Below are 17,884 nucleotides of genomic sequence, written 5' to 3'. Positions count from 1 at the left end.
GCCTCTGAGTTCTGTTAGCAAAAGATGACAAAGTCTGAAAGAAATGATGGAGGAATCTCCTCAGAGGTAGGAGAATCATATATTTGACTGGGAAAAGGTTTTGCTAGGGTGAAGGTAGTATAGTTAGGTCAGGTTAGAAAGATAAATAACTTAACCTTCAATTTACCTGTAGAGTAGGGAGAAGGGAATTAATGTTTTTTGAACATAACTCTGTGCCAGGCACTATTCTTTACAAATATCAAAACAATAAGAATTATTATCTCTTTAACAGATGTTAAAGCTGATACATCTATTATCATAGTTGCATAATTCTTAACAGACAAAAAGTCAAAAACAACCCAAATGTCCATGGACTGGTGAATGGATAAATAACATGTGGTTATGTCCATACAATGGGATATTATTGGGCAATAAAAAAGAAGGAAGTACTGAAACATGCTACAGTATTGATGATCCTTGGAAACATTATGCCAAATGAAAAGAAGCCAGTTGTAAAGAACCACATATTGTATGACTCCATTCATATTAAATGTCCAGAATAGGCAAATCTATAGAGATTAGTAGAAAGTAGATTTGTGGTTTGTTTTTTTTTAATTTATTTTATTTTTGGCTGCGTTGGGTCTTCGTTGCTATGTGTGGGCTTTCTCTAGTTGTAGTGAGCGGGGGCTACTCTTGGTTGCCGTGCGAGGGCTTCTCGTTGCAGTGGCTCCTCTTGCTGCGGAACGCGGGCTCTAGGCGCATGGGCTTCAGTAGTTGTGGTGCATGGGCTCAGTAGTTGTGATACACGGGTCTAGTTGCTCCGCGGCATGTGGGATCTTTCCGGACCAGGGCTCAAACCTGTGTCCCCTGCATTGGCAGGCGGATTCTTAACCACTGCACCACCAGGGAAGCCCTCTTCTAGAGCTTTAAATTCCAAACAGGCCCTGGCAGAATGCAATGGATAATAATGCTTGTGAAAAGTAAGCAGTGGGGAAAAGAAAACAGTAGATCAGTTTTGTAATTTTCCCCCATTATTCAATAAATATTATTGAATTCCTATGGGAATACAGCAATAGAAGGCAGACAAGTTCCCAGCCTTCTTGAATCTTGCATTCAAGTGGGGAATAATAGAAAATAAGTATGTAAACAAAGAATAAATTTGATTATTTCAGTCTGTGATATCTATATATAGAAAGGGACTGGTCCAGGTAGGTGGATCAGGAAACGTTTCTCTGTGTAGGTGACATTTGAGCTGAGACCTAAAACATGAGAAGGAATCAGCCTTTAGGGACCACAAAATATGAGAAGGAATCAGCCTTTAGGGACCACATTAAAACCCCTTTTAAAACATGAGAAGGAATCAGCCTTTAGGGACCACATTAAAACCCCTTTTAAAAATTTAATATTTGAATGCAAAGGGCTACATTTATTTACAAAACTAATTCCCGTACTTAAAATCAGTAAAAGTTTCTAGTGCTTGGTATTGCTCATTTGCCACTTTTTGCTACAGGGGGAGAATGGTAATAAAAATATCACTGATAAAAGATTTTAAATAAAAATTTGATGAACTTTATTTGAAAAACACACAGCAAAATGATAATAATTAAATCGACCATAAAGCAAGTTGAAGCCACCTATGACGTTTTTTTCCTTATTCAGTATAGCCTATTTTCTTTCTTGTCTATAAGCAATAGTCTAATGTCTGTAATTCACCTTGTATATTTTAGAGGAAATGTTAGAGAAAATGAACCTAGTAAAATTACAAATAAAAGTAATCAGAATGTATTTATCTGAGCCAGTTCTTTACACATTAAATCATAAGCTTTTTGGGTTTTTTTCACATTTTTCTTCTAGACCTTATATAGCTTCAGATATATTTTTTATTATTTGTCATTTTGTGACTTCCTTTTTTTAAACAGTTAACATTAACATAACTTTTTCCTCCTCCTTCGAAATCTTTGTAATTAACAATTTTAATCATTTTTAAATACCTTGATGTGGCAAAAAATTTTGATAACAGAAAAGACTGTAAAATAAAATTAATCTTCATCCCTACCGAGACCCCAGACTCCTTTTCCAGAGACAACCACTCAGGTTTCTTATAAATTCCTTGAGAACTTATTTATGCAAATATAGGCATGTATAAAATATATTTTTGTTTTTTGTTTTAATCAATTATCTTTGTTTTATGTCTTTTTTCATTCTGGTCACTTCTTTATCTTGTTGAGCAAAATTCTCTTCTTTTACTTTTTGGATATTTGCAGAGTCATGTATTCTTTTAAATCAGTAGTTATTGACTACCCTGTGCTGCCCACTATTCTAGGTGCATACTCCTTGACCTCCTGGAGTTTACAATTCAGTGGGAGGAGACAGGTACATAGGTACTAAGTGCTATATTAGCAGCATGAAGAAGTTTCATGGGAGAAGAGAAGAAAAAGGAATTATTTCCTCTCTGCGAGTGGATCAGGGAAGACTCCAAATAGGAGGTAACAGTGAAAGGTAGTAGGATTTTGCCAGACAGGGAAATCTGAGCCAAGACCCAAAGATGTGAAAGTATGTGATTGTTTATGGAAGAGGGAATAATTCCTTTTGTTTGAGTACAGAGTATTTGTTGCAAGAAATAGGGGGATGAAGACTAAAAGGTAGGTTGGAGCTAAATTGTTCAGACATGCTGTAGCAGTGGTGAGCTACTAAAGCTGAAAGGTTTTTTTTCCTCCTTCTCAAACAGCAGTCATCAGCATTTTGGGGACTTACTAGAACAGTGCTGAAAGGAAGTCATTTTCTTGTTCCTGAAGTTTTCATTAAGTATAATGCTAGCGTAAAGTGCACTAATGCTAAATGTGCAGATGGATAAATTTTTTTTTTAATTTTTTTTTATTGGGGTATAGTTGATTTACAATACTGTGTTAGTTTCAGGCGTACAGCAAAGTGAATCAGTTATACATATATGTATATACACTTTTTTTTTTTTAGATTCTTTTCCCATATAGGTCATTACAGAGTATTGAGTAGAGTTCCCTGTGCTATACAGTAGGTCCTTATTAGTTAGCTATTAGTCCTTATTTATTTTTGGCTGCATTGGGTCTTCGTTGCTGTGCGTGGGCGTTCTCTAGTTGTGGCGAGTAGGGGCTACTCTTTGTTGTGGTGTGCGGGCTTCTCATTGTGGTGGCTTCTCTTGTGGAGCACAGGCTCTAGGCGCGCAGGCTTCAGTAGTTGTGGCTCACGGGCTCTAGAGCACAGGCTCAGTAGTTGTGGCACACGGGCTTAGTTGCTCCACGGCATGTGGGATCTTCCTGGACCAGGGCTCGAACCCGTGTCCCCTGCATTGGCAGGCAGATTCTTAACCACTGCGCCACCAGGGAAGTCCCAGGTGGATAAATTTTTATTCATGTAACTACCACCTAGATTGAGGTATGGAATGTTTCCAAGCACCCCATAACTCTTCTAAGGCCAAATTCCACCCTTTTCCCCAGAGTAACTACTGTTCTGACTTACATTGCCATCAAGCAATTTTATACTGGTGGCTTTTTACCTTTACACCCTTATGTTTAAGAGAGGAACACTTCAGGCTGTTTGTTGGTTTTTAAAAAAATATTTATTTATTTGGCTGCTCCGGGTCTTGGTTGCGGTACTCGGGGTCTTTGGTGCCACATGCGGGATCTTTTTTAGTTGCGGCATGTGGGATCTAGTTCCCTGACCAGAGATGGAACCCGGGCCCCCTGCATTGGGAGTGTGGATTCTTAACCACTGGACCACCAGGGAAGTCCCCCTTCAGACTTTTAATTGTAAAGTATTTGCTTGAAGAATAAATATAGAATTTACTAAATTTCTACCTAGAAATAATTGCTTTAATATTTGCCTTTGTATATATTTAGGTGGTCTTATACTAGTCTTCAGTTTTCATATTGTTCATATTGTTTCATAAATTTTTTTTTTAAGATTTTTTTGATGTGGACCATTTTTTTAAAAGTCTTTATTGAATTTGTTACAATATTGCTTCTGTTTTATGTTTTTTGGTTTTTTGGCACGGGGCACGTGGGATCTTAGCTCCCCAACCAGGGATCGAACCCACACCCCCTGCATTGGAAGGCAGAGTTTTAACCACTGGACCACCAGGGAAGTCCGTTTCATAAAATTTTTAAACAATAAACCTTGAAAGCCCTAAGTGGTCTTTCCCATGAACAGGTCAATCTGTTCTTTGTTTTTTGTTTTTAATTTATTTATTTTATTTATTTTTATTTTTGGCTGAGTTGGGTGTTCGTTGCTGTGTGCAGGCTTTCTCTAGTTGTGGCGAGTGGAGGCTACTCTTCGTTGCGGTGCTCAGGCTTCTTATTGCGGTGTCTTCTCTTGTTGCGGAGCACAGGCTCTAGGCGTGCGGGCTTCAGTAGTTGTGGCTCGCGTGGGGTCTAGAGCACAGGCTCAGTAGTTGTGGCGCACGGGCTTAGTTGCGGTGCACGGGCTTAGTTGCTCCGTGGCATGTGGGATCTTCCCGGACCAGGGCTCAAACATGTGTCCCCTGCATTGGCAAGTGGATTCTTAACCACTGCGCTAACCAGGGAAGCGCAGGTCAATCTGTTTTTATTCAACTAGTAATGAGTATTACTTTTACCTCTGTCCCAGGCCCCTGGGATTACCTTTATAAAGATTCTTACCTGTTCATTTCCTGTTTTCCAGGCAAATCAGTTTTTCTTGCATTTTTATCAGGTTTATTAGTTTCTCTGTGATTAAAGATAGTTGTGCAAGTATACCTTGGCATTGCTGATGCTATACACTACTTTGTTAGTTCTCCTTTTATTTTTCCTTTCAGTGTTTTCACATCCTCTTTCGTGTTACAGTTTTAAATACATTTCCTTTTATATATAGGAGAAACAGAAGGAGCAAAGATAGAGTAATTGGTATTAATAGGTCATTAATTGGGTACCATCTGGACTGGTGGAAGATTAATTTAGCGATTAGGTGGAGGCCAGTTGATGGAGGATGTTGAATAGTAAGAGTCTAGATTTTATTCTGTAGGTAACAGTGAGCATTTGAGGGAATTTTGAGGTGGGTATTGATATAACAGGGCTGTGCCTCAGGAAGATGACTCTGACAACAGTGTGAAAAATGAATTGGAAAAGGTAAAGGGGTTGGAGTTAGAAAGCAGGAAATCCAGACAGGAGATTATTGCAGTAGTTCAATGAGAGATGATGAGAATCAAGGCAATGCTGGTGACAGCGGCAGTCACCGGAATGAACAGTCAGTACAGCCTAATGATTAGAAATGGAGGAAAGAGGAAATAGCCGAAGACTATGACTAAGAAGATGACAATAAAACTCATAGAAATGGAGAAGTCTAGAGCAGTTTTTAGGGCACTTAATCTCAATTTGAGGCACATAGGTGCTTAAACCTGTATTGTGTAATGGAAAGAAGTCCAAGGAGAGATGAGGATTTGTGGAAAATTGAAGGATTCCTGTGGGTTAGGGGGAAATAGGGAGAAGTTGGTCGAAGAGTACAAACTTCCAGTTAGAAGATGAGTAAGTTCTGGGGATCTAATGCACAACATCGTGATTATAGATAACAGTACTGTACTATATAATTGCAAGTTGCTAAGAGAGTAGATCTTAAATGTTCTCACCCCAAAAAAGAAATGGTAATTATGTGAGGTGATGGAGGTGTAAACTAACACTACAGAGGTAATTATATTGCAGTATATGTGTATCAGATCAACACATTGTATACCTTAAAGTTACAAAATGTTATATGTTAACTATATCTCAATAAAGTTGGGGGAAAAATTAAAGGGAAGATCTGTTAGAGGAAACTTTGATGATGAGTATGGTCTCTGAGGAAGAGTATAGAGCAAGCAGAGCAAAAGTAAGAGAATTGAATCTTGGGATGTATCCATATTTAGGGTGCAAGAGAAATGGATTATAAGGTTAAATAATTCTCATTAATAATTAGAGGAAATACCTTTTTAGTTCTGTAATATTAGTTGATGTGATTTCCTTTGACTCCTCCAAACACATTTTACCTGTAACCACATCACTTTTCATGTATGCCCCTAATCTCTGTCCACAAAACTAGTTATCTCTTTATCATTTATTTTTGAGATGCTAACACTGACTGGCTTGGTATCCTCAGATTCTAAGGTATCCTCAGATTCTAGTTAGAAATAACGGCAAGCCACATATGTTACTTAAAGTTTTCTGATAGCCAAATCAAAAAAAAAAAGGTAAAAAGAAACATGAAATTAATTTTTAAAATATACTTTGTTTAACCTGATCTATCCAAAATGTTATCATTGAAACATGTAATCAACATACAAAATGATATTTTAAATTTCCTTTTGTACTAAGTCTTTGAAATCTGGTGTGTATTTTATACTTGCAGGACATCCCATTTCGGGCTAACCACATTTCAAGTGCTCAGTAGCCACATGTGACTAGTTTCTGCCATATATGACAGTGCAGTTTCTAAGGTGGTATAGACTGGAATGAGTTCAGCTAGGGAGCTGTTCAGTCTGTTCCATCATAAATTCCATGAGCATTCATTTCTTAAGAAAAAGACATAAATTCGGCAAAAATTAGCAAGATGTCTTTGATTTTCAGCTTGTTTTAGGTATACAGGAATAAAGCAAGCTTAGAAAGGGAAGTACCATAATGTTTCAGTGCCTCAGTGCTACTTGAGAAAATCCTTCCTCTTTGCCTGTAGAATACCAGAATCCACTGCTTTAGGCTTAAATTATGGTTAAATACTTCAGGCTTTTGCCATAAATCTTATATAACATCATAATCTTCCCAACAAACATATATAAGCCTCAATATATCTTAACACTTTCACACCTTCTCAATCACAATAAAACCTTTCAGATCACAATTCTTATGATGAGTATCAGTAACCCTTATTAAATATACCCTCTGCTTGGACATGTCATTTTTTAACATGGTGCCAAAAACTTGTTGGTAAATTTCCAAAAGCATTAACTTAAATATAAATTAAGAAATAGAAAAGTTTAAATGAATTATATAAGTATCTCATTATCAAGAATTAATGGGGCTTCCCTGGTGGTGCAGTGGTTAAGAATCTGCCCACCAATGCAGGGGACACAGGTTCGAGCCCTGGTCTGGGAAGATCCCACAGGCCACAGAGCAACTAGGCCCATACGCCACAACTACTGAGCCTGTGCTCTACAGCCCACGAGCCCCAACTACTGAGCCCGCGTGCCACAACTACTGAAGCCCGCGTGCCTAGAGCCCGTGCTTCACAACAAGAAGCCAACACAATGAGAAACCCACGCACTGCAACGAAGAGTAGCCCCAGCTCACTGCAACTAGAGAAAGCCCACGTGCAGCAACAAAGACCCAACACAGCCAAAAATAAAAGTAAACAAAATAAATAAATTTAAAAAAAGAATTTATGAAAAACAAGAGTTACTGTAATTTACATTTAATTGTATTTTATGTGTTACATTACTACAGTTTTCAAAGTTAACTGAGAATTAATAAAACACTAAATGTGGGAAATTTTTATCTTACAAAGTAGAATAACAGGTATTTGTGTGAATTGCCTATGTGTATTTTATTTAGTAATTTAAAATATATGTTTAGATTAATTTTGAAAATCATTGCAAGGAACACATTAATAAATATTTACTGATTATAAATAAATTCTGAATATTTGTATCCTAATGCTGTGACACATTTTTGAAAATTGTAGTAAATCAGGAAGAAACTTACTTATCTAGTTTTGATTGTCAGATGTAATTTAGCAATGGGCCAGTTAGGGCTATTCCTGTGGGTTTTTTGTTTTTGTTTTGGCCAGGCCACGGTGTCATGTGGGATCTTAGTTCCCCAGCCAGGGATCGAACCTTGCCCCCTACAGTGGAAGTGCAGAGTCTCAACCACTGGACCACCAGGGAAGTCCCAGTTTCTTGTTTTCATCTTGTTTACTTAGGATTTAAGTAAATAGGAAAAACCAAGTCAGATACTACTTTCAGAAATATTTTCCAGATATGTTTATATAATTAAATATGTTTAAATTATATAATAAATATGTTTATTAATATATAATTAAATATGTTTTAAATATGTTAACCTTTTTTTAAAAAATTTATTTATTTTTGGCTGCGTTGGGTCTTTGCTGCTGCGTGCAGGCTTTTCTCTAGTTGCGTCAAGTTGGGGCTACTCTTCATTGCAGTTCGAGGGCTTCTCATTGCCGTGGCTTCTCTTGTGAAGGAGCATGAGCTTTAGGTGCACTGGCTTCAGTAGTTGTGGCTTATGGGCTCTAGAGCGCAGGCTCAGTAGTTGTGGCGCATGGGCTTAGTTGCTCCGTGGCATGTGGGACCTTCCCAGACCAGGGCTTGAACCCATGTCCCCTGCCATTGGCAGGCGGATTCTTAACCACTGCGCCACCAGGGAAGTCCCTAGCCTTTTTAATAATATTTTTATTCTCAAAGATTAAAAATATATTACAGTTTAAATGTACCATATAGATTATGTATTAAAGCAAACTGGATTTTTACTTCGAGTTTAACAAGTGAATATGCTTTTTATGTAGCTGAGCAATTCCAGTTGATATTTCCCCAGCCATCTTGGGCATTTTGAGTAGTTATTCTGACTGTTGATTAAGATTCCTAAATAGTTCTCTTTTTCTTTGCAGAGATAAAAGCAACAGTGTTTGATGACTGCAAGAAAGAAGGCGAATGGAAGGTAGAATTTGCATACTCACATAGAATTTGCATGAAGCTAGAAGCCTTTATTGAGGACTTCTATATATTTTACTTATTATACTTCTATAAAAGTATAGGGTCTAGAACCATACTGCTTGCGTTCACATCCTAGCTTTACCTCCTATTAACTGTGGCTTCTTGAGCAAATTACTTGACATCTCTGTGCCTCTGTTTCCTTATCGATAAAGTGGGGATGGAAGTACCTCATAGGGTAGTTGTAAATATTAAATGAATTAATCCATGTAAAATGCTTAAAACGGTGCCTAGAACAATTATTTTTCTACAAGTGGCATTTTATAATTTTAAGAAAATTTGGTGTTAAACATAACATACATTTAAAATGAACAAGTTCTCTCCTTCAAAATGAGAATATTTCTATTTGCTTACTTATGTATAATATCATATGTCCGTATATTGAGGAAATAAATTTCTAGGTCATGCAAGTTAAATGAATTGAGATAATTTTGCCCACTGTCCTAATATTTTAATTTTATGTTATAAAAAGTTTATAAGTTTGAGTAGGTTTAATGCATTAAATTCTGTCTTTTGTGAATTCTTGGCAGTCAAATGCTGATAGTATTTCTTAATTTATATTCATTTTAAGATAATGCTTCTAGATGAATTTACCACTAAGCTTTTGGCATCGTGTTGCAAAATGACAGATCTTCTAGCAGAGGGTATAACTGGTAAGTGTTACAAATACTCATCATGAAAAACTTTTTTTTATTATGATTGGGAGAGTTTGAAGTATTAATAAATTTTAGTAATTGTGTTTCTCAGGGGGTTATGTTTTATTTTTTTAGTAATTCTAGCCATAATAATTACACTGGACATTCTTTTCTTTGTGAATCTTCAGAATAACCTCTGTAAGTCAGAGTTTTTTCCCTCAGCTGAGACATACAATTAAGCACCCCTAACCAAGACTAAGTTGCCTTATTGAGTTTGTTCTTCAAATTTTTTACTCTTATGTATTTGTTACAGTTTTGTATGCTGATGCACTAGGTTTACCTTAGTATTTTGATTAATGTTTGTGGTTTTCATATATTGTTTTTAAATGAATAGTAAGATTTATGTCATAAAATCAACTTCTGTACATATTTACAAGTGTATAATACTGACTTTTTAAGTTTCTCTTTATTACCTAGAAATGAGGCTATTAATTATAAATTTAAATCAGCATTAGTGTGGGATTATGGAAAAAAAATCACACTACCACAGTTGCTATCTTCCACTGGGCAGGATTGTGTTAATGAGATTTTAATTTCTCTTACATTTTGGGGAGAATACCAATATCTTATAACATTCATAATCATATCATCATCTATATAACTCATCTATTTAAATTTGCCTTCATAACAGCCCTTTAAAGACAGATATTAATACCCCGATTTGTAAAGTAAAAACTGGGACTCAAAGTCAAATATAATTCTTTTATATTTTGGATTCTAGTATAGTATCTGTATCCTCTGTCACTCCTAACTTGTGAGGTTCAAAAGTACACCCAGTATTCAAGAAAGCGTGAGCATTGTGTAGAATGAGAGGATTACCTAAAAAATTTAGCAATGTTTACTTTTTGATATTTATTAATAAAATAATCTTTTATTGTTGATTACATATACAGTTTGTGGTCTTTATGACCTTCAGTAGAAAATTAAGCTCTGAACTAGAAATTAGAAGATTAAAGCCTTGATTTTTCTACTGACTAGATAAGTGTAATATTGATTAAGCCACTTAAGTTTTTTTACGTTCCCAGAGGTCTCTCTGATGTGCAGTTAGAGAACCATTTGATAATATGTGTACAGCACTATGAAGCTACAGAACCATTTTGCACTGTAAGGAGGTTTTATTGAATTTTTATAGACCATTGTTTCTTACTGTGTGTTCAGTGTTGATTGATATTCTTCAAGGAAAGGACTCTGTGGCCACGTTAGTTTGGGAAACAGCATTAAACAAAGCTAACCAGGTTTCTTTAGGACATTTTGGAGTTTTTTATATGCTAGCAGATAATGTGGATCCCCTGCGAATAGGTATAGTATTCAGTTTTCTAAACTTATTTGACCACAGAAGCTTTTTTTGGGAAGTGTTATATAGGACTGTATATCATGGAGCATATTGCTGTGGATTGTTCTCAATATCCTCCAGTCACCTAGGTTTGCTCTGATTTAATCATAATCATATCTACTAACTTGAACATGTCACATTTCTTTTGAGTTCCACATCAGCTCACCTGCATTGGCCGTTCAGTGATCAGACTTTCTGTCTGTGTTCAGGTCATTTGTGAAAATGTTCAGTGTGTCTTGGAACTTTTAAAAAACATGAGAAAAAAATACACTTGTGATGCTACCTCAGTGTCTCCACTAAAGTCAAGTAAAAACCTTTTAAAAAAAATAGACTGGGAATTAGATTATTCCTTTGTCACTATTATAGGAATAATCATAAAAACCTTTCCTTTTTTATCATTTAATAGATACCCACTTTTCAGTGAATTGAAGAAGTGGCACTTTCTGCTATTGATAACCAGACATTTCAGAATCTTTTCAAAGTCTGTGTTCTAAATCATATTACAACATTTTAACACGTATGTTACTCACCAAACATAATACATAGTATGTACAGCATAAGATGACTGTAAGACACTTTATTTTGGGCACTAAGCAATAAAAGTAAATTAACACAGATTTAACCATAATCTTTTAAAGGTGAAATTACAATTGTTGGGAGTGGAGATAAAAATAAAATTAACTGTTTCCTCGGAAATCTTATTTGATATCCTCTCTAACAGAAGCTATGATAAACCTATACTATACTAGTATAAATTTAGGGATGAGAAAATGAATCATCGTATTTAAAAGAGAAGTCCAACAGTAGCCTTCCTTGCATGTCAGATTAATGTTTTAAATTCTTTCTAGGCCCTTTGCCAGCGTGAATCTTGAAAGATGGTTCTCTTGATTTGTAGAATGATACTTTAAGTTAGTATTTTTTTAATATAGCCTTCATAGTTAATTTGACAATTTAGGGCCTACTAGTTTTAAATTCACTTTGTTTTATATTAGTTATTTATAAAGTTCTTAATTTCAATAATAAAAATATAATTGATTAAATTATGGCAATATTTCATTGTTGAAAAAATGATTTATATTAATGTGTGGTTTTAAAAGAAAAAGAGTTAATTGGCAATTTATTTAAAGAATGTTATAGCAGTTAAAAACTTAGACTCTGGAGTTGGACAGATGTGGGTTGGAATCCTGTCTCTTCTTTCTTACTGTGTAACTTGGATAAGTTTCTTAACTTTTTTAAGCCTCAGTTACCTCATTTGTAAAATACATAAAGGGTTATTATGAGGTTTAACAGATAATTCATGCTTAGCCTGATTTCTGATATTATATTTTCTATTATTATGGTAGAATATTTTTTTTAAAGAAGTACATATTTTAATTTTAAATGCATTTTCTTGGTTTCTTCAGGGCATGTTGATTGCTTATGCTGGTAGACCTAACTACCAAATAGCTGCTTTATCTTTTTTTCTCATGATGAGCACTTAGCCCAGAGTTTAGGGAAGACACATTTTCAGGACTTTTTAATTTTTCAAATGAAGACAAAGAAAATGTTAAGCCCAGGATATACAATTGTGTTTCTGTATTATTATAAATAAAAAAGTAAGGTGAATTTCATTTAAAAATTGTTTCAAGTGTATAAATATTTGGTTATATAAAATGACTTTTTTTTTGGTTAGTTGTGGAGAATATTTATAAGAATCGAGAACCTGTCAGACAAATGAAAGCTCTTTATTTTATCTCTCCAACATCAAAGGTGAGTGTTTTGATCTTTAAAAAGTATGTTCTTCAAAATTTTCACCATTGACATGATTTTCTCTCAGAAAATTCAAAGTAATAAAATGTCCTTTATTAGATGCTTAGGAGAGTCTCCCTGTGTTAGAAGATTGTTTCATTTGTATTCTTCTAAATGAGGATATTTAAGTGAAAGAATTCCTTTCTCCCCATCTATTAAAGCAGAATTTAATTATATAAAATGATAGAGTTTCTTTCAATAATTTGTACCCATGCAGTTTCTATTCAACCATAATTTTTAGGAGGATGGAAATGTATGTAAAAGAAATGATCTTGGATTAATCTTTCATTTATCTTAGTGACTTCCCTATAGTATACATATATGTATGGGTGTACACACATATGTATGTATATATGCATATATGTATGTATATATATATTTTTTATGGGAAAGGAATTTCTTTATAATCTAACCATGATTTAATTCATACTTAAAGCCAAAACTTTAGAGCCATATAAAGTATCAAATTCCTTTATTCTGTATAGTATCTGAGAATGCATTTTCCAACACATCCTTTGGCTTATTCTTAGAATAAGAATGTTAATTTGGCAATTCCAATTTCATTTCTTCTAACTCTAGCAGAGCAGACAGTAGGGAAAAACCCAGACATTTACTATATGGTCTCTACATATTGGCTGCTGGTGGATTTTAATGACGTTTTATATCTTATCCGTAATATAATTTTATAAGATAAAATTCATGATCGGAAAAAATGAAAGAAGCACCATTTTCACCTACTAAATTGGCAGAGGGATTAAAAAAAAGTGTGTATATGTAGACATTTATTTATTTATCTATGTATCCTATTCTAGCTGTCAATACCCATTATCAATGGTTAATGGAGTAGAAACTACTATGTACTGCTAGTGGGAGTATAGATTAATACAGCCTTTTTGGAAAATAATTTGCCATATCAAGAACCTTGAAACGTTCTGAATCTTGGAATTTATTGTAAAAAAAAATCAAATAAATGGTCAAACTAAATTTCAAAAGCAATAAAGATATCCAGATAAATTCTTAGCATTAACAAATACTGGTATGAAAGACCATGTGGCCATTGAAAATGAGGTTTCTAGAAAATTTTAATGATCTATATAAATGTTCATTTTTAATGTTAGTGACAAAAGCGGGATACAAAATTATGTATTCAGTAAAGAATCAAAGGATTCAGAGAAAATGGTACCTGAATGTGACTCCTTTATCTACCACAACCAACTCCAGTTTCTCCTCCTGTCCTGAATCAATTACCTCTTGGGTTCTATAGGCCTCTGGGTGCATGTGAGGCCTTGGGCTCCTTGGGTACTTGTAGAGAAACTTGGTGTGAGATTTCCTTCCTCAGGGGCTGTGTGAGCACGTGGAGACCAGCATCAGAGAGTTCCCAAGCAAGGGTCATAAAATGACAGATTTCAGGAAGAGTTTGTGTATAAGAGATCTGTGAACCCTAGGGTAAAGGTCAGTTGGGTGGTTTTTTTGCTTTTATACCTACAGCCCTCAGGAGGAGAAACTTCTTTGCCTTCCTCTTTGCCTTCTTCTTCTTATGGTACTGCCTCTATTTAGGATACTCCAACAACTAAACCTAAGCTTCAAGTGAGCTGACAAAGAGAAGCAACCACACATCTAGGTCAGGTGGCCAGAGAGAGACGGTTTAGTAAGAATGAAAAAAAGGGCACATCTAGCAACATATAGGGGCTTGGAGGGAAGGATGATAACCCAAACAGAAAAATAGTACACTTAAGGAGAGTCTGGTATAGCACATAAACTTTCTGAAGCTCAGAAGTGTATTTTCTCAGTTAAATAGTTAATTGAAGAGGATAATCACTATGGAAATTTGAATTAATAGTCTAAAAGATAAAAATAGAGTATCTCAAAGCAAAAAAACAATCATTGAAATCATGAGGGGAAGGATAAGAGACTTGCAGGATAGATTCATGAGCTCTAACAGAAATATACTAGTTCTAGGAGTTGCAGGAGGAGAAAAAGGAACAGATGGATGAGAGAGAATTAAATTGTTTGTTCTTCATTTTTGCTTTCAGGCTACTGTATCTTTAAAACTACCAGCATAGAGGCAAATACTGTTAGACTATATTACCTGCTCTCCCTCCTCTTTGCAGTCTGCCAGCCTTTGGCTTTTTCATTCTAATCCCCTTTGACAATTTTAGCTCCTAGCTCACTGTCAGTCTCTTCAGCAGTTCTCCAGTCATAGTCTGGATGGTTTCATTTTCCCTGTAGGTAATACTTTCAGTACGTTCATTGACTTCTCAATTCCTTGATCTGTTATCTTCCAGTGGTCTTGTCTTTTATGTTGCTTCGGCTTCTCAGTCACTTGATCATTCCTAGAGCTCCTCGTCACCAAAACAGCACTCTGTTCATACATTTTACCTTACTACTTACTATGCTTCTAGCTATAACTGGCTAGACAACATAGCATCTTAAAAGATCAGTTTATAAATTAATCTTTTGACAGTTAAGGTTTTACTTTATCATCAAAATAATCTTAGTTATTTCAAAAGCTAGCATATTTAAATTAGTATTTGATAAAATGTATATTAACATCTAACCTTTTTTAAGTCTGTAGACTGTTTTTTACGTGATTTCGGAAGTAAATCGGAGAACAAATACAAAGCAGCGTATATCTACTTCACTGACTGTAAGTAGCTTTGTAAAAGTTATTGCTTCATTATTTCAAATCCTATAATTATGAAGTATTTCTTGTAATGCTATTTTAGTACTAGTGACTTCCTATTTATTGTTTGTTCTAATTAGGTTAGAAAGAATCTAAAAATATAAGATTATTTCTATGCTAATTCATGGTAAGGTGATAGAAAATTAAATCATTCCAAACTAGTTTCAAAAGATAGTCATTTTTGCTGGTATACAGGGGTGAGGGGGTTGATGGAGAGGGCTAGCCCTCAAATTCTGTGCCAATAACAGGAAGAATTCTTCTTTAAATAAAAGTTTCAACTGGGGATTTGATTATATAATAAAAAAATAAGACCCTTTGGGAGATGCACTGAAGAAACTGCCATCTGTTTGCTAATATTAAGGGAAAAAAACCTATCACATTTCTTTTTCTATGCTGTACATTCAAATAAAAAGCAGCTTTCTATATTATTTTTCCTGTAAATTTTTATTTATCTCATACCTAGTAGTAGCTTGCATTTTGTAAAAGGCCATATCAAAAGTATTTGTCATTTAAGTAACCTTATTATATAGAAATTCATGTTTATAGAATTGATAAAATTTAATGAGTATGAAGCCTCTTTTAATTTAAGGAATTTTGAGGGTAAAGAACAACATGTTAAAAGACAGCAGAAGCCAGTGGTTGATACTCCAACCTAGTTTTAGTGAAACTATATAAGCAGTTAAGTAAAAGGGGGGAAAAGACAGGTTCTAAGGTCCAGAACTTACTAGTTTAGAGGCTGAAAATTTCCTGACACTAGAGGATATCCTGTAATTCAAGGAAAAATTAAAAATTTGTGTGGTGTGGCTGCACTTAGTGGCAGATTTAGAAAAGTAGTATAAATTCCTAAGAAGTTCTGTAAGTCCTGTGAAAGTTTATTAAGTCCTTAGTTTGGACTTGATTTTCCTTCCTAACAATTTTAGTTTGCTGTGTTAGCAGCTCTCTAAGGAAATATATCTTAGGTTGCAGTGGATACAAATGGGGAAAGTGGAATTTGTATTACAGCCCTCATTACTAGAATGCATCTGTTCTATAAAGTGAAAAACAGTATTTACATATTATCTCTGTCCTCATAGTAAATTACTTTGTGAAAGTCAGTAATTATATATAAAAAATAAATATTCTTGGATGTTGGAATGATTTACTCAAAAGAATGAAAATTTAGATGCAGTTATATGCTTTGATTTTTTTTTTTTTCCCCTCTCAGTTTGCCCAGATAGTCTCTTTAACAAAATTAAGGCTTCTTGCTCCAAGACAATAAGAAGATGTAAAGAAATAAATATTTCCTTCATTCCACTTGAATCGCAGGTACTTTCTATTTTTATTTTTTTAATTTATTTTTTATTAAAAAAATTTTTTTTTTGAGCAGAGAAAGGTTTGTTATAAGGGTCAAGCAAGGAGAATGGGCAGCTTGTGCTCAGAAGACCCAAACGCCTTTTATTTTTAAGTTTAGTTTATAATGGATTTTAAAATTCAGTTTTATGAGCTTATTTGTTAATAAGGTTTATCCTAAAGATGTTTTATATGTTATGTATTTGGCGAAGTTTGAACAATCCACGAATAAACATTTCCTCTGATGAAGGGAGGAACATGAGTACTAATTTGGAATATAACATTAATAATGAAAGTGGACTCAAATTTCACATCTCCCACTAAGTCCTGTGTGTGTCAAGGTTTACAGCCCTATCAGATTATGAAACCAAAAGATTTTTAGCATAATGTTTGTTAAATGACTCCAAAGAGATAAATACTTTTAGCTTCTGTAACCATTTGTGATATTAAAACAAAGTTCTTTAATAAACTTTTTACGTGATGTTATATAAACTATTATTTATTTTAATTTATAAAATGAAGGATTTTTGTAGATTTGTTTTGCCTTTGGAATAGTTAATGAGCCTTCAATTAATAATTGCAAGCACATAGTACTTTCTCTGTGTCAGACACTTTCCTAAATGCTTTACATAAATGTATGCATGTAATCTTCACAATAGCCCTATGAATAGATGATAATTCTATCTACATTTTAAAGATGAGGAAATCAAAGAGGTTAAGTAGCTTGCCGTAATCACACAGCTAGTGCATTGTTTAGCTCTGTTCTCTGTGTTTGGATTACAACATTTCATAGAATTGAAATAGTTTACTGTTGTTTGGAACTCTAAGGTCAATATTTTAAGAAATAGAATAGTCCTGGATAATGATTTTTTCTTTTAAGGTGTTGCTGGGTTTTTTGGGAGGGGTTTTTGTGTGGTTTTTTTTTTTAATATTATTTATTTATTTGGCTGCGTCGGGTCTTAGTTGCGGCACGTGAAATCTTCGTTGAGGCACACATGATCTTTCTTTGCAGTGCCCGGGCTTCTCTCTAGTTGTGGCGTGTGGGTTTTTCTCTCTCTAGTTGTGGCATGCGGGTTTTCTCTTCTCTAGTTGTGGCGCGTGGGCTTAGTTGCCCCGTGGCATGTGGGATCTTAGTTCCCCGACCAGGGATCAAACCTGCGTCCCCTGCATCGGAAGGCAGATTCTTTACGACTGGACCACCAGGGAAGTCCCTAAGCTGTTGCTGTTTTTGACAAAGAAAGACCATAATCAAGTTTGTAAAATTTTAAGATATCTGCTTAACATTAAACTGTTTTCCAAAGGTTACCTTTAGATTTATTCTTTTTAATATGATATGT

The 17,884-nt window shown here is 34.7% G+C and overlaps 1 protein-coding gene across 3 annotated transcripts in view; it reads left to right on the top strand.

Annotated features, from left to right (window-relative positions):
- Window positions 1–17,884, top strand: part of STXBP3 (syntaxin binding protein 3) — a 53,128-nt gene that overhangs the window by 1,703 nt on the left and 33,541 nt on the right. For all 3 annotated transcript variants that reach the window (XM_082462654.1, XM_082462653.1, XM_082462655.1), the window contains exons 2-6: window positions 8,617–8,666; window positions 9,291–9,372; window positions 12,420–12,496; window positions 15,104–15,182; window positions 16,423–16,523. In XM_082462654.1, coding sequence (XP_082318780.1) covers window positions 8,617–8,666; window positions 9,291–9,372; window positions 12,420–12,496; window positions 15,104–15,182; window positions 16,423–16,523 — 389 coding nt within the window. The remainder of the gene's footprint in view (window positions 1–8,616; window positions 8,667–9,290; window positions 9,373–12,419; window positions 12,497–15,103; window positions 15,183–16,422; window positions 16,524–17,884) is intronic.

Source organism: Balaenoptera physalus, assembly GCF_965194825.1.
Source record: "Balaenoptera physalus genome assembly, chromosome: 1".
In the NCBI taxonomy this organism is placed as follows: Eukaryota; Metazoa; Chordata; class Mammalia; order Artiodactyla; family Balaenopteridae; genus Balaenoptera; species Balaenoptera physalus.
This window is presented reverse-complemented; position numbering and strand designations above follow the sequence as displayed.